Source organism: Pygoscelis adeliae, unplaced genomic scaffold (genome assembly GCF_000699105.1).
Source record: "Pygoscelis adeliae isolate BGI_AS28 unplaced genomic scaffold, ASM69910v1 Scaffold66, whole genome shotgun sequence".
NCBI lineage: Eukaryota > Metazoa > Chordata > Aves > Sphenisciformes > Spheniscidae > Pygoscelis > Pygoscelis adeliae.
This window is the reverse complement of record NW_008825167.1, coordinates 10,442,033-10,469,977: the sequence shown is the minus strand read 5'-3', so window position 1 is coordinate 10,469,977 and position 27,945 is coordinate 10,442,033. Positions and strand designations below refer to the sequence as shown.

Sequence of the window (27,945 nt, the reverse complement as noted above, 5' to 3'; positions counted from 1 at the left end):
TGGCACAAAATAGTAACTTGTTTGCTACAATCAGAAGAATAACAGTCCCAATTAAACTGGAAAGCAATTGGCTCTATGGAGATCTGTGAAAAGACATCTTTGCACCTATTGTAAAATTCGAAGTATTTTCCATAGTTGCGCTGCCTAGGTCACTCTACAAACACATGAATACAGTGAAATCCCAGTGCTGTTCTTTAATGTACTATTAAAGAGTTCTGAAATGGCTTTTACGGGCTCAGGGTTTCACACTACTTTTTATCATTTGCTCCAGCCAATTTTCTTTTTCCTTTTTTCAATTCACTATACAGTTTAAAAACCAAGAGTGTTTTAATGCCTCTGGCTGTTTTTCCTTACCTCTGCAGCAACTAAATAATGGGTATGGGTCTCTATTTGGGGACAACTGCATTAGAGAAGACAGAGGGTTAGATAAAGAAATCCATTAAAAGGATAACATAATCACATACTTATTCATTCAAGTTGTGTATGGACAGGAGTGATAAGTAAGAAAATTATGTATTCTGATTAACAAATTCATATTTTTATTAAACAATAAATCTGCGGTGCAGTAATTATCCCAAGGCTATAGCTATGCTGAAATCACCTTAAATTAACTTCTTTAAAAGCAACTCCAGAAAAAGGAAGAGCCTGGTCTTTGCCAAGAATGCAAAGCCCTCAGCTATAATTAGTTTTTCACAGCCAGGATCAACTTTTCCAATTTATTTATTTTTGGAGGACGGCTAGATAGGGAATATTTTCATAGCACTATCCCATGCCCTGAAGACACTGATATCTGACACTCCAACCATGTATTGTTGCTTTTGCTGCAATGTACATTTCAGCTGTATGGCAGGAGGGTCTCAGTCAGTGATTCAATGCTAAAATACTGTTTAGCTCTGATTATCGCTCCTTTGGCTGTCAGATATGCTCTGTCATCCAGTTCTCTCTGGCTGACAGTCAAATTCCTGAGATAGGAGTCAATTCAAGGTGATGAGAATAGTTAAAAAGCAGCTGTTTCTGACAAGGATCACAAAGTATCCTCTGGCAAGAAACAAAACCAAACAAAAGTCTTGAAAGACCACTTTTGCAAATTTATTCATGGTTTTCAGAGCTCCCTAAATCTGGACTTAAAGTCTCCTAAAAGATGCTGAGACTTCTCTGTATTTCTTGAAAACAAATCATCCTTAAGGTCCTCATAGTCCCTACTCACACAGCCTTACTGCTGCAATTATTATCTATTATTTGAATTACAGCAGTTAGTTATAAAGACTGCAATTTGCGCAAGATAACATATAAACACACAACTGTTCCTGAATAGCTTAAAAACTGTACTCAATTAAGATATGCTACGATAGATGATGACCACATCAGAAATAATGTTGTGTCCAAACTGGACGTAGTTTTACCTCAACAGAAGCAGAAGAACCAATTCAATGGCTGTTGTAGAAGCTGTATCTATGTTAGTGTCTACAAGACAAAGTCATTTAGGTGACCCTAGAAATGCAGTTCTCTCTTGACACTTTGCACTAGGGACACACAGAATTTTTCTTACAAATGAGTCTGTGGAGAGTTCATGAAAGGCTCCGTTTACTATCGGGATTCTATACGGTTCAGAGAAGACGACAACTTACAGTTACACATACTTAGCTATTTACTAATTTTATTCCTCAGTTGACACTAAAAACATTTCTTGTGTGATTTTCATAGAAGAACCCCTACTGCATTCTTCCTAACAGGCAGCAAAAACACACATCAAGGACTCTCCCAGCTACCACATTTCTAAAATCCTTATTCTGGTGGTCACATGAGATATTTTGTTTAAAGCTTAAAATTCTTTACTTTATGCCACGTTTGACTACAGTGTTTACAAAGAACAGGTGCCTGATGCATTGTTTAATTACACACCCATGGAGCCAGTGTGGTCCCCAGTCTAGCAGTCAGAACATTCTTTCTTCCTTTTATATTCTTCTTAATTATTATTTATCTAGTATTACATATCCAATTAGGGTGGACCCCTGCAGAATCTAAAACAGTTTAAAGAAAAATCAGGCTTTATTTGATCATTGATATCTAGTAATACTGCTTAACAGCTCCATTAAAATGATGATTGGGTTTTATTCTGTTAAGAGCTGTCTTTCTCCAGTTTAATGTATATTAAAATATTCTTTTTACAGTGCATACACAATTCTGACATTGGAACTTTGCCTAACTTTGCTTGTACACATAGGTAAGGTGTGGTATGTAGTTAACATTTTAACATAAATAAAGTGGTTACTGTTCTTTGTTTAAACCATCACAGTTTAAGGCTTAATGTTACAGACATCATATAAAGTAAATGCAAATTGATGCATGAAAAAAATATAAAAGAGGCCAAAATGCATTTCACTGTACCTTTTTTTGTCTCCAAAAATACTGACTAAATTTACTTTAACTCTTATGTTGGCTAACAAAGATTCAGTCACCTTCCTAGCCCTTGGATCTTCTAAGATGATGCATAAACTTGATATTTGGAAATTCAAGCTATTCTAAACCCACGTGACTACAAATCTGTGTCTTGATTTCCAGTGGGGTTTATTTCAGATACCATTATTTGTGAACTTCTCAGTACAATGAGGAAGTCCTCCCAACAAGTAAAGAACACACAAAGTGTTTTCTACTTTCATGCAATCAAGGATTTATTTCTGGATAAGCTCACCAAGAGTAAAATAAAAGAATATCAGAACTTGGGTGGATCAGCACTTTAGACAAGAAATAACATATGTGTACTTCACCTTGACAGTAGCAAAGCATCCTTCTTTCTTCTTCAATAACTACTGTAGTCAGATCAGATATTATAGTCATATTTGCTTTTCCAGGTCCACAATACCAATTGAAAAAGCCCAAAAAATACTGTATGGCAGAGCCCAACTCAGGCAACCATTTATAAACTTTATGTATTTGGTAAGCTTTAAGTCAGTATGGAAAAAGCATGAAAAGTCTAGTCAGATATGAAACACATCTCAGGCCTCCCTACAAAACAGAACTTTATCCTCTAGTTTTCTGGGGCATCTGAAAAAGACGATATGAATTTCTTATACTACTTAATGCAAAGAATCTTCCCAGAAATGAGGGACTATTTTTCACAATTTCAAGAATTCTTTTAATACCCTTAAGCACCATCATATGTATACAGGACAGCACTTTCTTGCGGTCCCACCAGCAGCACTTTATAAGCTTTATGCTGGTGCTTGTTCCTACTCCTGAGCCTCAGTATATGACCTATGATCTGTTGCCACTCATACGTATGATGCTCTGCTGACACACAAATATTCAGCATTACGAATAAGAACTATGCAAGAACTACAGTATCTTCTGCCAATCTATTAATTACATTTTAGCAAAACTAAATACTGAACTACACCAGTGTAAATGATCCTCAAGTTACTGCGTGATTTGGTATCTACAGTTGCATAGGTAATTTCAAAATAATTTATTTTTAATGCACAAATACTCTAAGCTGAAAGATCTCAAACCCAAAAGTTAACAGGCAAAGTCAATGGAAACTGCCATTTTGCAGAGCTTCAAAAATCATATCACTTAAAAACAACCTCAAATTAATCGCTAATCATTGCTAAATGGATAACCATGAATTTCCATCTAGTATAGCCATTTTTCAAATGGAAAACTTTTCCATTGCTTCAGATAAGAGTAACTTGAACAGCAAATTCTTGGGAGGAAGTAAGTACTACAACCCTTTTCCTAAATTCATCATCAAATGACTGAATGCTAAGCACTGGCAACGTAAAGATTCGTTTCAGTGGGCAACAAAGTTTTTGCTTCTGATTACCTTTTGCAAGGTTAGCATTGTCATATATTTTTTTGAAAACACTATATTATTTTTCTCTGTCCATTAAAGCAAGTGATCCCTAGCAAAAAACCTCTGTTGGTGCTCATTGAAATTCCACCCCATTACATTCTGGCAGTTAACAGATCTCTATAGAGCAAAGATACACTGACTTATATTTTTCCAAAACAAAACTTTTCCTACCATTTCTTCATCTCTGTTACCTTTTTTACAGGATTTCTCTCTCCTGAACAGTTTGCCACTTTATCTAATGCAGAATTAGAATACTGATGGAAGTAACAGGAAGTGGAATCTCACCGGGCAATATTCAGATTTTGGGTGGAAACTCCAGCAAACCTATTTGGCTATAACAGTCTTTGTTTAACTGAGTATAAAAAGTGGGGCTAAGACTGACTAACCTCAAAATTTTATTACAATTATTTTAAAATATTTTTATTGCAAAGTATTTAATTGTGTTAAAGTATGTCAACCACTTCAGTAATACAGAGGAGGAAAGATCTCTGTCATGACCAGTTTACAATGCAATTATTGGCAGATGAGAAATAGCAATGCAGCAAAGAACCTAACAGTTAAGTATTGATACTTGGTGTGAACTTTGTGTATTCACAAGTTTCATGCAATAGAATTTCCTCTTTTTTATTTTCTATCCTTTTTCCTCTACATACTGTTCTTCCCCATGGCTTTGCAAGATGGGGCACTGGAGCCATTGGTCAGCATTTCTAGTAGTTTACCTCAAATTAGAGTACAATTCAACATTTATCAAAATGCACAGAAAACCTCCAGTTGACAGTACTCAGATATGATTAGGTGTCAAAATCTTTATTTTTACTACTGTCAACTCTTATTTTTACTAGAAGGCCAGTATTCCCCTGCTAAAAAAAGTGGAGACTAAAGAGTGCGTTACATCAATCCAGAACCTAATCAGCTTGAGGGGAAAAAAGCTACTTTCAACAGTTGTTCACATACGAGTGTTTTAATTAGAAAAGCAAAGCAACCATTTCTCAATAGTGACACTTCAAAAGAGCTCACCAAACCATGAAAACAGGGTGCATAGTACCTCTGCAATCCTCTACTTCTAACTTACAGACCTGATTTTAGGTTTGCAGACATCTTAATTCTCCTTTAAAGAAGAGAGAGACAGAGACAACGCATGTGGGAGAAGGAGAGACTCTGGGAAGTAAAGAATAAAACAACACCACAAATTTGAGGAAAAGCTACTCAAGTGTTGCTAGTAGCAACTCAGCTAGAATATGACTCCATGGTATAATATATACTTTTTAAATACATGATACAGATTGGCAGAATCTTTCTTGATAGAATAGGAAGTGCTAAAATGTATTACACAGAGCTCTCAAAAGAAGAGAAATAATGTCTGCCATCTCCCCAAACAGAAAGCGCATGCTTGAGGAAAACAGTGCTGTGGGTGGGGGTGGCAGCAGGTTCTCACGCAGTAAAGGCATTTTTTCGAGAGCGCAGAAAATGCATCCTTGTGCACACAGCTTGTGCACAGTCATCCTGGCTGAGGAATTTTTATAGAAACAACCTTATCTCACTCAAGGGCATAAACTTGCCAGCTTACAGCTCCGCAAATGCCAAGAGAATACTGCAGATTTGCTTTCAGTTTAGCATTCAAATGCTTAGCACTGAGGCAGGTAACAGGAATTTGGTAAGGCTAGCTATCTTCCCCAGCCTGGGGGCTGCTCCCAGAGCACTATATGTGCCCTATATATGCACTATATTCAGGTGCACAATGGGCTGCCACAGACATGGTCTCCATCAATGTACCATGTTATTTTGGTTTTTCTATTTCTTTTCTTTTTTGTTGCCGTTTACTCCTTAAGTAAATTAATTTCCCCAAGATACGGTGCCTAACGATCTGACTATCCATGATATACTTCAAATACTGGAATACATTAGACTATAAGGCGGCTCTATGGTGATTTGCTAATTAGCTTAACCCTTTTGGGACACGGAAGAAGGAATTTTTTATTAAAACAGGATAACCCTGGACTATATTGATCTGACTGAGAAATGAGTATTTTAGTCAAGATGAGTCTCAAGATGAGTACATGCTGGAAATGGTGATGTTGTTTCCATAGCAATGCCATGACAGCCTCCAGAGTGAAACAGTGTGCTACCAGGAAATGAAGGGAGTTCAAGTGCTATGAGCTACATAGTTCTGCGAGCAATCCAAATACATTCTCATAAAGAATATTTAGTACAGCTAGATAGTCCAAAGATTGCTGCTGATGTGAAGTAAGCCTTATGAGTACGCTTCCAGCAGTCCTGTTTTCTCATTCACTACACCCAAGATGACTTATCTAAAAGCTTAAGCTATGGGCAACACTGCTAAGCCATTTCAGACCGAATATTAACCAATACAGCAACCTTTACCTCAGTTCTTTTCCAGTGAAGAATATCATCCATAATTAAGGACACTGACTCTCGTTCTCCATAACATAACCAAACACATTAAACCTTTTAGCGAAGAAAAGACTCATATGTGCAATTATTTGCCAGCTGACCTTCCCCCCTCCTGTTCTCTCACCTCCTCCTCCTGCCCAAACAATACTGGGCAAAGCTGCTTCCAAGTGGGAAGCAATGTACAGAAGTCTTGCTTATTCCTCATGAAAATTTACACAGCCCCAGCATAAAACTCACTTGTCTGCTTTTTACCCCAGTTAGCGTTTATGCTAATACAAAAGCAAACCAGAAAACCACTAATTGTACTTTATTTGCCTAAGGCTTTACCTAAGGCAAATATTCTGGTCAAAGTCTGCAAAGCTGATTTAAAATATTTTCCAAAGAAGACAGAAAGAGATTTAAATTAATATCTGCATTGCTTTGCCTTTTCATTTTCAAAGAAATGAACGATTCTCAGTGATCTGTAGAACTGCTAAAATAATGGTTATAACCCAACTGGTCTCAAATAAAATTCTATAAGACAAAGTACTTTACTTGAAAAACACCCTAGCATACCACTGCTAATCCATTCTTTCTCCAGCATTTCCCATGCAACTTGTAAAGATGTTCAAACATGAGCTGAATGTCCAGAAATTCTACCACTGTACTTGTTGTTTGTGTCGTTGTCACAGCCAGCCTCTTGGGTAAACAGATTGTAGTTCATTATATGTAGCAGTGCTGCCTCTGAGGGAAAGTAGAAAGACAAATACACATCACAGCCAGATCCCTTATTAACAAATGCCACTTCAAACCAAAATGTTTTCTATTTATTGTTTTAAACATGTATTTCAAGGAATCAAGCCTTGCATGTAAAACAGCAAGATGCTTCATTTCCATTTTGCATCTAGTAAAAAGATGTGAAGCAAGCATTTTTAAAACTGCCTGAGCCTCCTCCTGCCTGTCCCCCTAAGTGTGTTGCAGAAGGCACTAAGCCCACCAACATTCATTTATAATTTAAACTGTTTGCTTGGCAGAATTTTTTCATCTTAATATGTCTAGTCCTAATTACAACTGGCACACCCAATGTTTTTACCAGAAGCTCATCTACTTCCAGGAGAGTTTTATGTAACTGGGTTTCCTGTAGGAGAGATGGGACAGATGTTGAAATCTAGGGGAAAAACGTGCCCCTGCGATTTTACATGGACTTACAGGGCTCTATATGAACAAAAAGATACCTGTGGAAAGACTGATGCAAATTTAACTTACTCATCCCCTTCTTCCAGTTACCGTGGTCTCCCAGTTAATTCCCCAATACGAGCAATATTCTGTAACTATCTCACCTTCTTTTGGAACATCTATCTCAACTTTTCTGTTTATCAAAGAATTAAGTTAAAGTAATCTGCCTGATGATCTGGTTTGGACAACTTAGTACAGATACAGCTTATATTGTCTGAAACAGAAGTGGATACAGCCTATATAACTAGGTCTACTCTCTTGAATACATACTGGTATCCAGCCACAAAAGTCAATCTGCTGCCACCATAGCCAGCTTAGCAAGAACCTCCCAGATGTTCATTCGTGTGTATCTAAAAGAAGCAGCAATATCTGTATCCCAATCCAGGATAGAAATCCAGTTATTCCAAAGTCATCCACATAAGTATCCCAAAGCCACCCAGATACAGGAAAAGTCTCCTATCCTAAAACAGAAACACACTCTTAATTTCCCCCTCATCATCATCTTAGAACACACTCAGAAATCGAGCGTGCTACTATAAATGGTATCATGTTTTAAGAGTTAAAGCAATGATTCAATCAGAAACTCTAAAACACTTTTTATCAGTAAATATTCAACGACAGGGGTGTGCTAATGCTTGAAACAGAGTCCATGCAGCTGTCACCGAATACAGCAGTTGAACATACAGGAGTAGAAGCAATAACACCCTAAACAGTTAATTCAATCTCAGATAATTTTGCTATCCATGCTGTTCCATCAAGACATACGGTAGTAGTTATGATTGTAAGACTAAGTCTGTTTTTCAGTTCTTTCCTAGTATATTGCTAGAATTTGAAACACTATTGGAGGCCAAGTGGTTCTGAAGCCTGCATACAAGTGTTTTCATACTAAGGGCAAATGAAATGTTGTTAATCGGGGCTATGGAATTTATAGCTTTCATAAGCAATTTCTTTAAATTTTCTGCCTCAATTTCCTCATCCACAAAATAGTAGACAAATTCATCTATCTACCAGCCTCTTAATCTTTTGTAAGGATAAATTGATCAACATATACAAAGGATGTGAAGATAAAAAGCTCTGCATAAATGCTAAGAATTATTTTACACTACCATGTTCACAATACTTTTGTTCTGATTGTATCAATACTCCCATAGTAAACCTTTTCTTTTCAAAGATTTACACACATTTGGGGTTTAAAAATTCATTTGGGGCTGATATTTCTGTCAATAAGCTCTTAGCATGGCAAATGACTTAATAAAAACTCATGCTGTCCTCACGAACTATAGTAACTATTTGTTTTTTTAAAACTTGTCAGAAATATTTCTCTTGGCAAGCCATAGTTTATAAAACAGCTTTTAACACAATAAAAGGGATTGCCAAAAGCAAAGACTTATCTTGTATGAGTATTCTGGAGTGTGATCTGGTTATCATACACAGACATACAGAGACTGCTGTGCTTGGTCTGACTCACTGCTCTGCTTTAGAAGAAAGAGGAGGATACACAGTAGAGGAGAACACACAGTGGCCAGGTATAAAAGTGTCCGGGACAGAGACAAGACTGGAGGATGAAGCTACAGTGAGGAGGACACTGTCAGGAGACACGCTGCTACTCCATATAGGTGTGCTGACAAACGATTTTCCTACTCTGTTCCCTCTTACTAAAGAATGGAAGTACAGTTGCTTGGATATCGAAGGCAGACATAGCTGGACTTTGAAGAACCACATATAAATTGGTCCTATATAAACAGTCATATTAAAGAGGGCACCATTTAGCTTGCTTAATCTAGACAGGTGAAAGACAGAAAAAGAATACAAGTTCGGAAACAAACTGAGGAGATATTCCCTAAAGTCCCCAGGGTAAAGGCACCTGTCACTTGATCCTGCAAAGGCAGTTTTTTAAGGACATTAAGAGTAGTTTGATTTAATGAAAATGTTTCCTGTGACATTAACAAAGCACGGATTAAGCTCCACAGATGATCTGGCCTATGAAGGAAGAAATATAAACAATCACCAGAGGCAGGGAGAACACCCCATCACATTGGTGCTTTCTTTTAGGAATTTGCCCCCAGTAGGACACTTTGACGTCTAATAGTCCCTCATACAAATCCACAGAGAAATAGTCTTCTAACTCCTTTTGAAATACTCAAAAAGAAATCACCAAAAGGAACACAACATTCTGAGCTGGCCCCATAACCTATTTCTCTTCTTACTGGTCCCTTTACATTCTCCAAAACACAGAGAATCACTTTTCTTGGCTACATTTTCTCTTGTTCCTCCTCCAAGCCACCCTGTTGCAGTGGAAGGGGCAGCCTCACAGATGACTGGAATGATCCCACAACACAGCTTTCAGGATGATGCCAGCACTTGGTAGAGCAACGACTGCATTAATCACAGACACAACAACTCACGCAAAGCAACTGAGCCTTATCCCCAAACTGTGCACATCTCAGGCATTAGGGTTCTGGAAAGCAGGATGATGGAGAACAGGGGGCATGGTCAGGGTAAGGACTGACCTTTCAGCGAAACAAGGTAGAGTAGCTCAGCATGAAATGTCTTCAGGAAATAACAGTATAGAGTATTCTAATCAGGTGGATAGTTACCATTCAGCTGGCATCAGTTTCCTATTTACTTGTCATTAACCAACTCCAAGATTGTTATTTTTCACATAAAATTCCCCGATTTTTGCAACCTCTTAGCGGTCTCTTATGATATCCAAACATTTTCTGTTGCAAATACTGCAGGGATTCTGATAAGTAAAGGTATATTTTAAAATCTGCAGAAAAATATTTTAAAACAGCTTTCTTAAGCCCCACTAATACTATCAACACTGAGCAAGGAACCACAATAAAGGATACTGAAGCTCCTGTCTGTGATTGCTAAATGCCAGAGGTTAATCCTGAGATCATCCGCTGACATGTATGTCTCACAGTCACTGTTGACGGATATTGAGTTGACATGATAGGTGTGACCATTAGCAAAGATTCTCCGGGGAGTGACTTCTACCATCAAATCCATAGGTTTCAATACAGGCACCTGCCAAAAAAACAAAACACAAACCAGAAAAGGAGTAAGATTTTAAATAATTTTTTGCTAGGATGATGAGAGTTTCAATGGAGAGCAAGCATTCAAAGACTGACATTATAAAACTTCTCAACAGTGTATGCAAGCTGAATTCCCCCATGGATGAATTGCTGGGCAAGACCATCCCTGCCAAGGAGGAAGGGAGAGACAGGAGAGCCATGGAGAGCCAGGCAGAGCAATGGAAAGCCTGGACTGTGGGAAAGCAGGCACTGGAATGCCTGGACTGGGGGAAGGGAGGCACTGGCAGCTGCCACAGAACAGGCCAGTCCCACAGCAGGAGCTACTGTCCCACATATGCAGGAGGCTCTGGCTCTGACAAACAGTGAAGTCCTAGTATTTTGCTTTTGCTATAGAGTTTGCTGTTAGTTGTAAATCACCTACAGTATTTCTTTTGCTACTTGATGTCTCTCCTTCAAAAAAGTCAAGTGGTGAAAAGGTTATAATCTCAGCAAAACATAATAAACAAAGTCTTGGAAAACAAAGCCAACATGTGTATTGACATACCGTACGTACACACATACTCCTGAAAAGCTAAGACCACAGACTATTACTCATCATCGCGCCCTCATTATTTCCCTGTGTGTCACTTCAGTGTCATGCTTCAATAACTAGGCACTGTCAATTTATTCCCTATTGTTAAAGCATTAAACACTGTAAGGCTGTGGTCCATGATTGGGACTATTCGATGTTGTTGAACATGCATCAGAAACAATCTATCATACATCAATCCACAAGATAGTTTAAAAAGGAACACAGACGAGTTAAAGCTTTGAGTTTAGCTTGCCACTAAAGGAACAAAACAATGGTTCGCTCAGCCTTTGAATTCTCAGACTATAAGCAATCTGGAATGGTTTTGTTTGCCTAATCATACAGAATGGATAAATATTCCCCATTAATCTTTACACTTTGGAGGCTTTTTTCACAATAGACAACATTGGCTTGTTTTGGAGGTGGGGGTTGTTTATTTGTTTCTAATAATAAAGAAATAGTAGCGTTTATACAACATAGCCTTCCAGTTCTAACCTTTAGCACCTCCTTTGCCAAAACATCTGGAGTGAATTCAGCCATTAAATCTGAGAGCAAAAATCTATTACGTTATCATATGTGCTTATATGAGTTCCATGAATGCAAAACCTCACGTTCACTGGAGCACAGACTATTGCAAATCCCACTCTTCAGATAGGAGATAATTCTTTTATACTACTGAAATAAAGATGAGACTGAAATTTGGTGTACCGTCTTTAACTCAGTTGCTCTGAATGAAGCAAGAACACTGTTTAATATTAATTACAAGTAGACTGTTTCCAGCACACCAGGCTAAAGAATCCTGTGTGAAAGCACGTTAATTCACGCTGAGAGAACTTTATCAGGAAGAATAAAACTGACATAAACTCTCTAAACATATTTGTGTTGGTCACTATATCATAAAGCATTTGTGACTTGAAAATGTGTGACAGATTCGAGACCTTATCAGTCAGCTAGAACTTCAATGAGAATAATCATATATATGCTGAGCATTAGGTACATACTTAAATCTTTTACTGAGTTAGCACCCGTGACTACCTTCTCTGTACAGAAACAACTGGATTTTGGACAAAGACAGCAGCTTACCTGCAGTGATGTTACTGTAGAAAGATCTTTAAGTTTTCCTTCTTCATCTTTTAAGTTGTACCCCTCTGGTCTCTTATCTCTTTCAGTAATTTTCCATAACTTGATTGTTTTATCTTTAAAAGAAAAGACAAACAATTGTCAGCATAGGAATTCTGAATGTGGTTCTTCACCTTTCACAATATAATCCTTAAAGAAATTTCTACACCTTGGTTTAGACAAGTCCCGTGCTGAAACAGTCTGGGTCACTTTATTTTGCACATCCAGAAAATGCTGCCAACAGAAAAAATACTCATAAAGCACATCCCGTACCTTCAAACCGAGTCAGAGGTTACTGGCAGCTGACCGACCATGTAGAGCACATGCTGCTCTCGTATCCAACTTGGCAGTTTGCAGGTGGAACAGACCAAAACCACTCCATGCTCACTGCGGAAGCTCAGTTTGACAATTTGACTTTGCAAGGAAATAATCTTGATATTAAAGCCAGCTTGATAGGTTACTTATAAACAGCAAAAGAAGAGCATGGAGTAGACAGACACACCAATGATACCTGCCTGACCTATTGTGGGAATGGGCAGCATTGGTGTCACATCAGGAGCTCCAGCAAATGAAAGGCTGTGTGAAAAATGAGATACTTCTCCCTCCTAAGGGAAAGCAGCTGAGAAATAACTGAGAAAAAAAACTGAGAGAATTCTGTTGTAAGGGTAAGAGAGATAAGTAGGGAGAAAAATACATTAATCTTACATGGAATGGAATTAAATCTAAACTCTCCCTTTTTCATGATGGGTGAAGCATAAGATGATAGAATAAGAATGCCTCTTGTTTAGCAAAGAACCTCTGAAGCCAACAAATAGAAGTTTTAAACATTTCAGATGGAGTTTCTCCTTGTTTTTGTAGTAGCTGAAGCTGCAGATTTCCCTAACGTTGATCGTCCACTCCCACTCTGGTCGCCTACCCAACCTGCCAATCCTAACACTCCCTAGGCTGAAAAATCAATGCCAACTCTTCTGCAAAAAAATCTGTCCCCAAGCTTCTAACGGTTGTTTCACTCATCTGTTCATGGAGCAGCCAAAGCCTTTCCAAAGCTGCTGCACTTCAGCTGCCACCACAGCTTTCATTAACTTCAGTTCCTGCATCACTTCTGATTTCGTCCCACTTTCTTCCTTTACCCCTCTTTCCCCAGGTACATAGCAGAGCGCATTTCTTTCCCCAGTGTGGCTGATCCAAATACTTCTTTCAAATGATAGTACAAATCATTTTAAAGGCCGGATATATGAATACACGAATCGTTTTGCATTTCTAGAGCAACTTTAACTTTAACCTTCTTTTGTTTCAAAATCAATCCCTCCACTACTCTGAGTGTTTTTACTATTATGAATCTCCTAACGGTATTGATATGCTAATTTTCAAGCAACAAAAATATTACAATTGATCAATCTACAGAACAAGAGGTTAATTCAATCTGCAACTAAAAAGCTCCATTTAAATATGCAATACATTTCATTTGCATCAGTCACGTTAATTAGTTACTAAAAATACATATAGGCCATGTCATGCACTTGAGATTTTTATTAGATGTAAATAGTGCATTCCTACTTATCTATTCTAAAATTTATAAATACAGCAATTGTAAAATGAATTATAAGAAAAAACACAAACAATTTTCCATTGTTGGACTTGACTACTATTGATAAACCTATCCCTTTCCTGAGTGAAAACTATTTTATTAGCAGTTAAGGGTATCACAGGTGTTCGTTTTCTTCTCCTTCATCTGCCTCTGGACTTTAAAAACTCCCTAGAAATTCTAAGCATGCTTATATTTCATAAAATATAGAAACATCTCTGTGAGGTTCAGTATTCATTCAGTCTCAAGGGTGTTGTGAAGTTTAAATTAATTAATGTCTGGTAAGCAGTCTGAAATCCTCAGATGAAAGGATCTGTATGGGCCAAATTCTGATCTACCCGATGTAGCTCACATCGAAAGTGGCCCCAATATATTCTGGTACAAAAGATACCAATGAATCCTAATAATATATTATTATACTACAAAATCAGTTCACTTCACAGCGCAAACCAGAAATTTGCTAAGCACTGCAAATCCACAGTGGGATTCGAAAGCCTTGGTGGTTTCCTTCTGCCTCCATTAATTCAGACGCTGCAATCAAAGCTTAGCTGATGACTTGTTGGTAACACATGAACTGGAAAGGAACCAAGGCAGGAACAGCCTCAGACAAAAGCCCTCCTTAGAAGGACAGAAACAGATTTGGGCAGGTGCAGACCTATCAAGTCTGATATATTGCGGGTGAGATTTAGACGGACTCTCCCCTCATGTTCCCTAATAGAGGGATGCTCCTTCCAGCAAATTCAGTGGGCACTGTCCACCTGTGCCTGCGGAAAGAAAGGATGCCATTTCACAGTTCTCATTTTTCTGACCAAAACTGTGCTTTAGATCCTGAACTACCAGAAAGCAGAACATCAAAAATTGCATTAAAATATCAGGCTCAGAAATTAGTAAATATAAACCAGTACTCAAGATGTTTCTACAATCTGCCCAATATGAGCATGTGTGACAGGTAATGTCTTCATTTTCTACAAGTTAGGGAAAATACTATTATCCCTTTTTATAGGCATGGAATTGATATACATTGTCAATGACTTCTCACAGGTAATCTCTGAGACAGCGAGGAATTCAACATGGACCTTCTGTATCCTAAAGTTAAAACTATCTTTAAGAGTATGCCAAGAGGTGAATCTTCAGACTTCAACCCTGCTGTGCCAGGAAGCTAGGAATCCTCCTTGGCACAAAGAAATGTGTTGTAATTCAAAGCCAAAATCCAAAGGCTATGCCAGTGGGACCACTTCTATTCTCCTCACCATAAAAAGGTCTGCCAGGATGCTCCAGAATTAAGAAGGGGGGAAAAACAGAGGTCAAAGTATTTTGCCAGGTCCTAGGCTTGCTCAGTATTGGCTGCAACTGGATTAACGCATAGCAACACTAAGACTGATTATTTCTTCCTTTCTCCCCTCCCATATTAATATCAACCAGAAAATGGATATAAAGGTCTATTAGGCCAACTGTAAAAGCAGCGTACCTGAGGGCTCAGCTGTATTCCTCAGGATTTCCAAAAACAAACTTTAAAATGAAAAGGGAGAGGTTTACTTTTAATAATCTGCTTTTGTATCATGCACTTGGCAGAAGCCATTCTTAGTTAAAGTTATCTGAAGTAGAAGAGATATTTTGAGCAAGGGAGAAGTGCAGAAGTAAACTCCCAAACTTCATAATTAGCTAATCATTAAATTAGCACAAATCACCTAGCTATAGCAGATACATTTCATTTCAACTATTGCAACAGTGCCCCCCAAAAGTCAAAAGACATCTTTAAGGAAAACAGACTACAAAACATAAAATAATTTGCTACCTACTGTGAATAAATGTAAATATTATTTATTGCTATAAATTTTAACTGGAAGTAATCACTTTGCCCTAAAGCGTCAATTCCCGAAGGTGAAATTACACTATTTTTCTATCAGCAATTCCCAATTATGCTCAAACTTCTACAAGAAAAATTCTTTTCTGATTACCATGAGATCTACGTTTTAAAATCAGATATTTTTGTCTCATGCATCGCCAGCAGTAATAAAGGTTGTGGGTGTCCAAATGTTTCCTAAATGACACCCATGCATGTCAGGCTCCATTCAATTTCTTCCCCCTATGTCACATCTGCACATCCCCTCTTAGCAATAATACTGCATTTTTTTAATCAATAGGCCTTAAGCATGTTAGAAAGATGAGTCAGTATCAATATCCTATTATTATTCCTACTGCCTTCCAAAGATTTGTGTAACTCTGTAGAACTTAAATAAACCATTCTGATGATAATGAATGAAAAGAAAAAGAAATTCATCTCTCTCACCTACACTCATTTACACATCTACAAAGAATAAAAGTTATGACAAATACAGCAGACAAAATTCTAAATCCCCAGTGAAACACAGCTGCTGAGTCAGGTGATGCCTTTGTCACAAAATTTATTTCAGGATAGCACTGCATGTTAATAGCAAAAATGGATAGCGCTCTAAATGTCTATGGATAGTCAATAGGAAAAACCCTATGACTATGAATAAAATACATTAATAACAGATATCAGAGTCAGTATGACAATCTTGGTAAACTCTGAAAGAGGAAATTACTCAAACAGTAGATTAAAATGAACAAATACATACAGTGAGCACTAAAATGCACAAGAGCAAAATGCTGATATGGCCTATATACTCTCATCTATCTTACCATTTGTTGATAAAAGTGAGTGAGCTGCATTTTGCTGTGGTAACCACTTGATCTTGTTTATTTTTTCTTCTATCTCCAAGCTCTTCAAATAATCAAATTCAGGTTCATGGCTCTGGAAAGTGCTGTAAACATTGTACTCCCCCTGATTGTAAGGCTCATTTTTACTCTATGGAGAATAAGAACAACAAAACATGTGGTTTATGATGGCAATATATCTCCATCTCTTAGGAAAGGTGTATAAGCAGCCTTATAAATATAAAGATATTGAAAGTGTAATTTAATTTCTCATTTAAAACATGATATTGACAGATTTGTTTCTACAGGAATGAAATTTCCTGTAAGTATTGAAGCAACATTTAATAAAAGGCAGAATTTTTAAAGAAATGTCAATTATTCAGGAAAGCTTTCTACAAAAGATACTGCAGATGGACTGAATTTAAAAGTGAAACATAAGGCAAAGGCATTGTTTTAAATGGAATGGTTCCATCAAACAGGCAAAAGCTATTAAAACAACATAGAAGTAAAATAAAAACAACCTTCTTTCTTCTTATCTTAGAATTTTGGAGCTTTGAAGCATTTTTGTTTGGGACAGCAAACTTGCGAGTAAAAAGATCCTTCCCCTCTCTCACTTCCTCTCCAAAGAGGTGACGTTCTGTTTTACTGAATCTTGAGATTATAAACAAGTTTGTTTATAATCCAGTTAAAGTATTAAAAATAAAGCCAGGTTTTAGCAAGCTCTTAAGGACTACATTGGTAACTCACATACCTCAGGTTCCCTTTGGAATATAACAACCCGACCCCCCTTGTCACCAGTAGCCAGCAGTTCTCCAGTGTGGTTGAACTCAACTGTAGAAATAATATCAGCTGGAGGGAAAAAGAGAAAAAAGGCAAATTTTAGACTGCTACTACAACATTAACATATGAGAAATATCAAGCACTCCACAAAAAATGCAACAAATGAGGGATTTGAAGGAATACAGATGAATTTAACAGCAAGTCACTAATGCAAACAGGCTGCATGCCATTACAATCTGAGGTTGCTACACAATGAAACAAGTGCAAACATAACGAGGCAAATTTGTGTTTCCAGCACATCTGCAGTTTGGGAGTGGAGGAGATCTCTGGAGAGGTTATGCTTCAAGAAGAGCAATTTCAGGCTGCTACAAAGCCTTTTTCAGTACCGGAGATAGCAACAGCATTGGCCTCCTGCTATTTTCTCTAGCAAGGACCAACATAACATCTCAGTCCTGTTGCATGTATTATTTATTCTTCACCCTTTATGAGGGTTTTAACATAACCCTCTAGCACTAGTTTTCTCAAATATGTGTTTGAGCCAAGAGTGCAAAAGCAAAGTACATGTAGCCTGTCCTACCACAGAGGAACGAAGGCAAAATCAGAACTGCTCACTGTGCTACGGTGGCAAGAGCCCATTCAAATCATCGTTTTGGATAAATCATTTCAGCACCATAAAAATGTGTCATCAGAAGATAAAAAGATTCCAGTCTCTTGTTTTTCTAATTTTCAACAACTCCCTTTCCCTAAGCAATTGCACCAGCTTAAACAAGAAACCTCATCAAAACCTGAGGCCAGTCTTGAGCACAAATTACTATATGTCAGGATGAGAAGGAAGAAAGAGACTGTAGGAGCAAAAGAACGGGTTCTTCTGTTTGTATGACAGTAAATGCTAGAATCATAATCCACAGTTAATCCTACACTATTAGCATAATTTAAATTAAAATGACTGGTGCAATAGTAAATTAAGAAGCCATCATATATACAATCACAGACAAATGCAGAGTATTACTCGGAGATTGCATGTATGAATCCTCTATAATGATCAGTATTCGCTCATCAGAAACATGGGCCAGATTTTTAGAAGCGTCAGTAGTTAGCAGCTCCCCTCTAGGCATAAAAAGCTGTGGTTTTCAAACACGTTCATCATCCATCAGTTTATACTGAGAAGAATGAGGTGACAGTGGGCTAAGCTCTTTTGAAAACCTAGCCCCAAATGAGTTCACTAAAATTCAAAGGAATTGAAATAACAAGTGGATGTACCATTTACTTGATACATTTTATGAATTGAAAACATCTGTTCCTATTATTCTTTTAATAAACTAGCAGTTGAGTGTTACAAAGCTTCTATTGCCAGTAGCTCTCATCAGCAACACAGCCATCCAAAAGCCAGATTTTTACTGGAACGTTATAAACAATTCACCATCTAAAAAAGGAAAACTTTACCCTAATCATGGTAAAGAAAAATATCTTCTTATTTTTTTAAGAAATCTTCACCATCAAATTTTTCTGCCAAAAAAAAACCCCAACAACAAAAACAAACAAACCATCCAACCTTCCTCTTTTTTTCCTCCATGCACTACATATATAAAGGAGGAAGGGGGAATCATAAAGCGTGAATGCCATTTTCTTTTTTGCTGAATAAAATGTATAGATGTGTAGACTTTGAGAAAATGGAAGATGACGACTTAAAATATTTGGGGTCTGAACCCAAAGCTTCTCAAAGTTAATGGCATTTGATTTTTATGTGGAGTTCCACAGACTGTGTATTTTCTAGGTAATAACCCCAAAAGCCCTAGTCTTATTAGAGTACAGGAAGAGTAGAGAGACTTTGCTTATGGTTGGTGATGCTCTGGGGCTTGGGATGGGTTGAGTTTGATCTAAAAAATTGCCTTTTTTTTTTTTTAAATCTAAAAATCTAATCAACTTTTCTGGTATGTAAAGTTCATTTGTAGTGCTTCCAGTGGAAGAACATTTCTTGGCTATTTTATTCTTACCCTGCAAAATTCATACTGATAGTAGGTGTGGACTCCTGCTTATAAAATGATGCCTGCATGATTTTACTAATTTAAAGCTGTATCTTACCCCAACCATACAGGCAGAACTGCAGAAGTCTCATATTGACAGTCCTTTTAGAATGGAGACTCTTATCTTAAGCATGCAGTGGGGGAGAAGGGTAAATGCAGAGGGGAGGGATGTAATACCTATTAAATATGTGTGTATTTGTGTGTGTATGTGTGCGCATGTGTAATGTATATGTGATTTTCTCAACAGGTCACGAAAGAATCAGATAAAATAACTGTGCAAAAGGAATGAATGTCATTTGAACTTATATGTGTGAATCCACTTGCTATTGGCCCGGAATACTTCTACAAAGGCATGAAATACTCTTCTCTATGGTCACAATGGTCACAAAATATTATATTGCACTTTACAGAGGGCATCAGCCAACGCCCAGTGAAGTCCATGGGAGTATTTGCACAGACTTCAATAGTAACTGAACCAGGCTTATAATAAAACAGCTCTGCTTTTTGTTATTATATTGCATTTGTCATTAAAATATTGTGTGCAGTTAAGTGATTATTGTTTAAAGAAAAGTAGCTAAAACATTTAAGTATCTGTGGGCAGCATGTAATGATGTTGTTCTGAGGCAAAATTCTCTCCCCCCCAACATGTTTCTTCCAGATGTATCCCTCCTTTCTATTAGAAAAACTAATTCTGAACTGGAAGCTACCTATCATTTTTAAATTAACTTGTTCTGATGAAGAGCAGAACCAATATTCCGACCTTAGAGGCTATGCAGCTTGTTGGTAAAAAATTATCCTTGAATTGGAAAATCGCTTTTATTGATCCTGTAAATAACAGCTGAAAACAACAGCCAAAAAAAAAGAAATCTTATCCAGCAAATCTGTTTTTTTTTTCATGCTGTTTTCACAAAAAAGATTAGCCAGGCTGGCTCTTCCCAAGACAGAGGAGGTAGGAACAGAATCAATCAACAAAGCTCTCCATACCCTTCTGCAGAACATTCCCCTCCATATTTATTAATGCTGTAGCAACATCAGCAACCACGGTCCCATCCTGCAGATTCTTCCATTGGAGAATGGCCCCCTGAGCATACAGAGCAATTAACTATCAGATTTCACCCTTTCCAGGATATATAAATGCTCCACAATGGAAGAGCTGATGAATTTGCATGTACAGTAAGCCCTTGGCAAGGGATGGCAGAGATGAAAGACTCCTTCCAGCCTTCTTCTGCACTACACCTTCCGTATCTCTGCTGGCAGTGCCAAGCTTTGCACTAACGATTAGGATTATCAGAGACAATTTACCTATTAAGAACAATTATGGGTAACCTCAGTGCCAACAGGCAAATGCTTCCAATCAGATTGCAGATCCCAACTTTTATCCAATACTAATCTTCCTACTCCATTTTTAAATTCTCCATTTTGTCTATGCAGAAATGTAGATAAACTTGGATTTAAAAGTCACGATGCTTAACATTTTCACTCAGTTAAAAAGCACAACTTGGACTCTCAAAATCCAGACTCTGACTGAGAAAAGCAAACCGAAAACCTTCAAAAGATGAAAATACTCCAGGGGTGTATACACCTGGTCATCTGTTCCACATCCTGCCACAGCAAATTGTTCCAGCAGGTACAAGGTATCACAGACTTCATTCCCCAGACTAATTTTACATATTCATAGAAGGACATCACGTTACTCTACAGCTTAAACTGACAAGAAGTTTTTCCTGATACAGTCTGAAGTATTGCATTCCCTGACTCCTAGTCACCTCTGCCCTTTTGTACCTCATTAACTAATTCCTCTGCAGCTTCACAATTTACACTCTTTAAATGTGCTTAATGGCTATGTTGTACCCAACAGCTGCTGCTTAGCTAGATATATTCAGCTTTTCTAACAGATCTAAGTCTATCAATGTACATCTGTGCACATCAAGATATCTCTAGCTGATTGTACTGCTCTTCCCTCAACTTCATGAGTATTGTTCCAGCACAGATGCAGGCAAATAAACCCTCCAGCAGCCCTCCCTCAGGCTCAGTGCGGGGTGGGATGAAACAAAGGTTGGTACAGGTAGCCCAAATTAATTCTGTCCTTTATTTCACACCATCACATACTTTTCGATGTTCACTTTCTAGCCTCTTACAGGTTTATTTTAAGGGTTTTTAATAGCTTATTCCTATACAACACAAACAGGACCAAAAATCTTTACAATAATTAGAAAAGCTTTATCTATATAATAAATCTTTGCATCATTTGGGGGCACTCTAGCATAATTGCATGCCATTTTCCACCTAGTATGCACTCAGTGAAGCAAAGTCTGAACACACTTACTCATCTTCATACAGTCTTTTGGTCAGAAACCTCAAGCAACTCTAAGAAAAGCTCAACTACAATTTACTGTATGTTACTTCTACTAATAATTTCTACCTTTCTGGGGCCTTTCATTTGAAGGTCCTGGTATACTTTATTTTGCTTCAGAAGGTCAGGAAAGCAAAGAAAATCTCAAAACTATTTCACCCAGCACAGAAATGCAGCTTTTTGGACAACAGTAGCAAGTTTTGAGGGCAAACAACATCACGCAACGGTACAGGGAAAAGATGATCAGAGAATATAATATTCTGTTGAATTGCAGTGTAATCCTGATAGAGAATTAAAGGATTTGGAATGGGCCAGAACACTGGAATTAACATTAGTGCTTTTCTCAAAAAAAAGCTGTGAAATCCTACCAGCCAGAACAGGTCAGAACTTCTCCTTTCTATCACATCCACCACAAACAGCACGGCAACACTGTCAGCCTGAGCTGACTGAATCAGCACCTAGGTCAGGTTTTTGTTGTGCGTGTTCCCAGTGGCTAGCAGGCAATCTTGTAGTCTATGTTATTTCAACCAAGTTCTGACCTGGCCTAACCTTGGTTTGTGAAATCCAATAAGATCACAGCACAATCTGGCATGGCTGCAAGCAATGTTCAGTCATACTGATACAAAAGTCCCTGAGGAGCATAATGTGGAAGAAACAACAAAGCAGCTTGCAACAAAGACAGCCGTAAAACAAAAGGACAAATGGTAGATAAAAGAGGAGCAGTATTACAGTATCTCCTGTGAAGGGAAGGCCATTACAGTGAGCTCTATTGTCAGAATTTAGTTTAGAGTTGCCTGTCTCTTAGTTGTGTTATTTTTTTTTGGGGGGGGGGGGGGGGGAAGAGAAAAAAATGGATGGAAAGAAAAAGCCTGCTACTTTTTTTTTTAAGCTGGAGTTTCAAAGGTTTCTTCAAGCAGCTAGAAAACAAGGTATGCAAAACCTCAAAGGTATGAGGGTCAGATGAATCCTTCTTTTCTGAAATAGCTGGCAGAGAGATCCTTGAAAACATAAAAATTTCCTACTTGAAGCAGCAGACTCTGTAATGCGCATTCCTTGTGGTTCACAGCAGTGTTATTTACCATCTTGGATCTAGGGATTGTATGACACCAGAAACCACCCCTCCAAATTCAAGTAAACACAGTGCAATATCTCACACATCACACTGTCTGGCTGGGTCAGAAACTTAATGCTAAAAGCCAACACACCAGAAAGCCAATTCCACTCTACTGGTAGACAAGACATTTTGTTGACCTACAAACAACCTACCTGATCACCTCTCCAAGTCACCAAAACAACGTAGGATACAAGCCAGTACACAGTTGGGTGGCCATATGAGAAGGACAGATGAGAGAAAAAGAGAGTGCAAGGATGCATGAGATGGAGAGAGAAAAAGAGAGAGCATGCAAACGTTAAAAAGAGCAAGAGCATGAGAAAGGGCACAAAAGAGCATAGATGAGAGGGCATATGCACACATGAGAGCTTGAGAAAGCATGAGCGAGCACAAAGAAATGCCACAGCAGAAGGTAAGAAAGTAGTTTGAAATGAAAGATCTATCTGCCCCTTTGCTCCTGGGATTATCTGTCACCCTGGCAAATCTTTCGCTTTGCTTTTTTTCTCCTTTATTATGGCTTTAAAACCTGATGGAGTTTGTGCTGCAAAACAGTGTTTGCTCCATGTTAGATGTATGGGCAATGCAAAACACAACAGGAAGCTGATTTTGACCAAAGCAAACTTTGAACATAGATACTAATAGTGCTTCAGGGATCAGTGAAACAAGATGATCAATCAATAACAGAATGAAATCCAGAGATGTGTGTCACCTACACTTCATGTAGTTGTTTTCCTAACTGACACCTTGCCTGGTTTCATTGCTAGCAAGGACAAATATATCGAGGGCAAAATCCAAACAGCCCCATTTAATCCTGCCAAGCAAGTACAAGGAATTTTATCGAGCTAAATATCACCTTTCTTCCTGAGTATAACAATCTCTTCCTGATGTGAAATCCAAAACCACAGGGTTGAATGCTGAACAACTCTTGAAAGGCTGCTTGAAACAAGAACACTTCAGCTGGGGATGGTAGTAAATAATAGTAAAAAAAAAAAAAAAAAAAAAGGAAGCAACAAATTTCCTAACCTCAAATCCTGGCAAGCACTGAGCAAATCTCTCCCCTTTTTCCATCTTTAATTTCCAACTTTTGGATTTTAGAAATGCTACACGTACACACCTCGGTGGCCTGCATCAGCCCTGGCTGATAATGAGACTATCACAATACCACCAAGTTTCACAGGTCCATGCATCGCTATACCTTCAAGGACCAAGGAAAGCACCTTCCCATTCAGAACATTTGAATGTAGGTTCAGCGCTCACTCAAAGAGAGAATTTACTTGAAACAGAATCTAAAAACCAAATCCAAAATTTGCACCCCCTCTATGAGCACCTATGATCACTATGATTTACTGTTTCTAGCCTCGAGCTTTAATAGAGTTGGGTTTTTTCTCCAATATTTTTGTATGTATTTATTTTAAGAGCTTAGAAAATGTTTTCAACAGCTTTTTAATCACATGCTAATTTCTAGCTGTATTTCTCAAATTAGAAAATCAGGAAACGACACCCAACTATTGGAGCACAGTCAACGTGAAAAAAATTTTTTTGCATACAGGACAAATATGTAAACTAGATTATCTGGGTTCTGGGCTCTGTGCTAAAAAAACACTTCATACTGAATACAAGTCACTGAGATTCAGTTTTTCGTAAAGTGACAGCCCCCCTGCCCCCTTTTATTTCTAATTTAAAAGCTCAAAGCCCTTATTTCAGAGGTTCTGGCAGAGTACAGAGGTTCCCTCCCACAGAGTACAAGGCCTCCAGGAAAAGAGGCCAAAGAGACTTGACCTTCTGCCCACTGAGGTAAATGGAAAGTTTCCCACTACTTAGTAGTAAATAAGGTCAAGGAACATTTGTCAGATGTGGTGTAGCTGAAAATTAGGACACATTTCTCAAAATTTTGGCTACAGTTTACATGCACTTCATTTTTTTCATGTTCAAGGTGACCTGCTTAGATCAGCGAGACATTGCAAAGCTTCAGTTGTTAGTTCTGCAGAATGCCTAATTAACGTTACTATTGTCCTTGCTGAAGTCACTAAGTGCACTGCTTTGTGCCTTCATAATCTGAAATACTCAGCGCACTGATAAAAAGCTTGCTACAATTCCTTTTAATACCTATTTAGGGGCTCCCAAATAGCCGTACTGCATCATCTGCAGTAACCGAGCAGCCTCTCAGTGCTGTGAGACTGGCAGTCCTCCCTGCATACGAACAGGTGACGCAGGGGCTGGCTCCAGCCCTGCTTCCAGCAGGTACCTCAGCCGCTGGGGATGTCCAAAGCAGCTACGCCTGGGAAGCGCTGATCCCTCCATCCTGTTCAACCTGAACAAACTGGAAAACTCACTAGAAAGCCTTTCACCTTCGGTAAATCTAAGCCATTCGGTAACACTGCTCACAGTTATTCTTACAAGCAACACTTAAAATGAAGAAAATACTGCAGATCAATCTCTATTTTAGCATAAAGATATGCACAGAAAGCTTCTAAACATCACATCCCCTAAAAGCTTCTTCACAGCTTACACTGTGTAACACACACTAGTAATTTACTCTGCTGAGATTTCTGGTTAAAAAAAATGCAGCCGGACATTTCTTCCTTTATTTCTGTGTTTGCTGTCAGATGAGGCAGTCATCTAAGCTAAGGATTCAGCAATAGGCTTGAAACACTCCACTTTATAAACATTAGCGCAATTAGGAAACGTGCCAGTCCACTCCTCTTACCAACCAACACTGAGGGGCAAAAAGGAAAAAATCGCCATGGGCATCACATTATGTATTTACAATTTCCAGAGCAGGGTTTAAACTGGTACTCACAGAAGGAAGCCTGCCTGAGCTGGGAGCTTCTGCTCAGCTCCATGTTACTTCCCACCGAGGAGCTGCACAGCCTGGCTGCCAGCAAAAGACAGATTAGAAATGGTGCTGCCAAGTGTTAAAAATGCTAGGCAACCGGGTTTTATTGAGAGCATAGAAAGACCTTGAACCTCACCCCTCATTTTGCAGCAAATAAATGCCAAAAATGGAAAGTGTACAAATTATTAAAATATACTAATTTTACTTTCACTGTCAGAAGTGATTATGCCTGTGCATAATAATTGCAATGATCTACAATAAGCAAACATCGTTTTGCTAAAAGGCTATTATAAAACAAGGACAAAAAAATCCCACCCATATTTAGGATTTTAAAGGAAAATCATTAATTTAAAATATATCAGAGTAATGAAAAGTCATCCAAAATTTAAAATACAATCCTGAATAACCAGATTCAACATGAATGTTATTTCCCATGTATTACATACAAACTTCAATAGAATTTCACTGCCAGCTGGTTCTGAACTACTTCCCCCCCCCTTAACTGAGCAATTAAATTCCAGAAGCAAAGCTCTCAGTAATTCTGTCACAGCAGTTCTCATGTTCAAAGCGCTTTCCTGGCATTAACCCCCCAGCAACCCAAGGAAGGCAGTAACGAAATGTTAGCATTCCCATTTTACACAAAGGAAAAAAATGAAACAGATCCTCCAGAGTTTTTATCCAAGATCAGAGAAGCAGTTTTGATTATACACATACTAAGGAACACATAATCCAGGCTGTGGCTCAGCAAAACATTTCTGTTTAATAAAGCTCTTAATCACTTGTCTAGAGACTTAAATGTTCCTGCATTCAGTTCAAATGAGTATGCATGTTGTTAAATGAATATACTGATGGAGCCCTAACAAACAAAGCCTCACAATACGATGCCCCAAGGAAGAAAAAGCCCTATTGAGCAGGCTTTTGGGTGAAGCAGTGGGGGGCAGGGGGGAAGGAATGTTGATATAATCTTAAAAATCATGAAGGGCTGGAGCTAGGAGCTGGACTAAAGCCAGATTCTTCGAGTGATGACAAGGAAAGCAGAGACACAACAGCCATATTGGTGCTAGTAAATGAAGGAGAGCTCCAGGACATTCTTGGGCTTTGCAGTGCTATGATTCACACTGTTAAACTGCCAAGAGTGGACCTTGACAGGCTGCAACAAATTGTTCTCCCCCAAACACCACTTTGGCGTGGCTCAGGGGTTATCACAAGCCGGGGACATTTCTCAACAGGTAGCACGCACGCAGCCACGTTTTGGAAACAGTGGAACGTCACCCTCGCAGGCACCAGCCCCTCCATGCCAGCTGGTCGCAGTGCTCGCGAACATTCAGTGTGCTCAGGCAGATGTACCTAGTGACTGCAACTCACAGGAATCGGTGTTGCACATCGACCAGTAACACACTTTGCTATGTCAAATTATATTAGGGTTTTCTGCTACAACTGGCAGAGGCTGGAATTTTCCTAGAGTACAAGGGGCTCTGGAGCCTGTAGAACTAGCACAGGGAAAACCAACTGCATTTGCTTTTCTCAGTCTTCACGCAGGAGGGTAGATGGCAGTGTTTAAATCTACTGATCAGACACTTTGACTACAGGATCCAAGTAAACTATATCCAAATACCGTGAGCAACATACAGCTCTAACTTATATATCACCGGACATCTCCTCTGTGACTCCCAGCAGTGGACCAGCAAGCTAAGGTCACACACAGGGCTTGCTGGCTGTCACGGGAGCTCGATGCCAAGCCGTGTAGATACTCATCTAACATTAGCATCTGTTTGCTTGGCAGGCTCCAAAGGCAATTCAGCTGACAACTCTGGATTTGCCTCTGGATCTGTCACAAGATCATATAACTTGTGGGACTTCTGGGAGAGCCTAATACTTCTTTGCTGAAGACCACGCACATCATAATATATTAGATCCATTCCAAGCATCCTTTGAAATCAATGTTTGTGACCTTTCAGAATTATCCAGATAGTGTGGCTGGCTTAAGTATGTAAACTAAAGCCAGGCTCAAAGATCATGCAATTAGTTTTTGCTTGCATCAAGATCTCTTCAGCAAGTTTATATAACGATCCCAAGACCAGAAAAATCAGATTTTTTGGTGCTAACATGGGTTGCTGCTACTGATAGAACACCAAAGGCTGGTCCTAAGCTGGTTTTAAAATGAACAGGACAACTGTTCCGTATCAGCTTCACTATCAACCCTACTGCTTTAAGGTTTGATATGAGTGTGGAAATAATATAAAAATTTAGTAGTGGCTTACACAACTTTACATTAGTCTAAAAGCTCATCTCATAAGATTCCATTCACGAAAGGCCAAAGTCTTTTTTTTATATATATATATATATATCTCCAACTAAATAAATGTGAGGAA

The 27,945-nt window shown here is 38.4% G+C and overlaps 1 protein-coding gene across 1 annotated transcript in view; it reads right to left on the bottom strand.

The window, feature by feature from the left end:
* Window positions 1-27,945, bottom strand: part of PPP2R2C (protein phosphatase 2, regulatory subunit B, gamma) — a 141,288-nt gene that overhangs the window by 40,438 nt on the left and 72,905 nt on the right. Inside the window, exons 2-5 of the mRNA XM_009328842.1 lie at window positions 17,221-17,318; window positions 16,455-16,620; window positions 12,170-12,282; window positions 10,333-10,510 (exon numbers count right to left, since the gene is read on the bottom strand). Coding sequence (XP_009327117.1) covers window positions 10,333-10,510; window positions 12,170-12,282; window positions 16,455-16,620; window positions 17,221-17,318 — 555 coding nt within the window. The remainder of the gene's footprint in view (window positions 1-10,332; window positions 10,511-12,169; window positions 12,283-16,454; window positions 16,621-17,220; window positions 17,319-27,945) is intronic.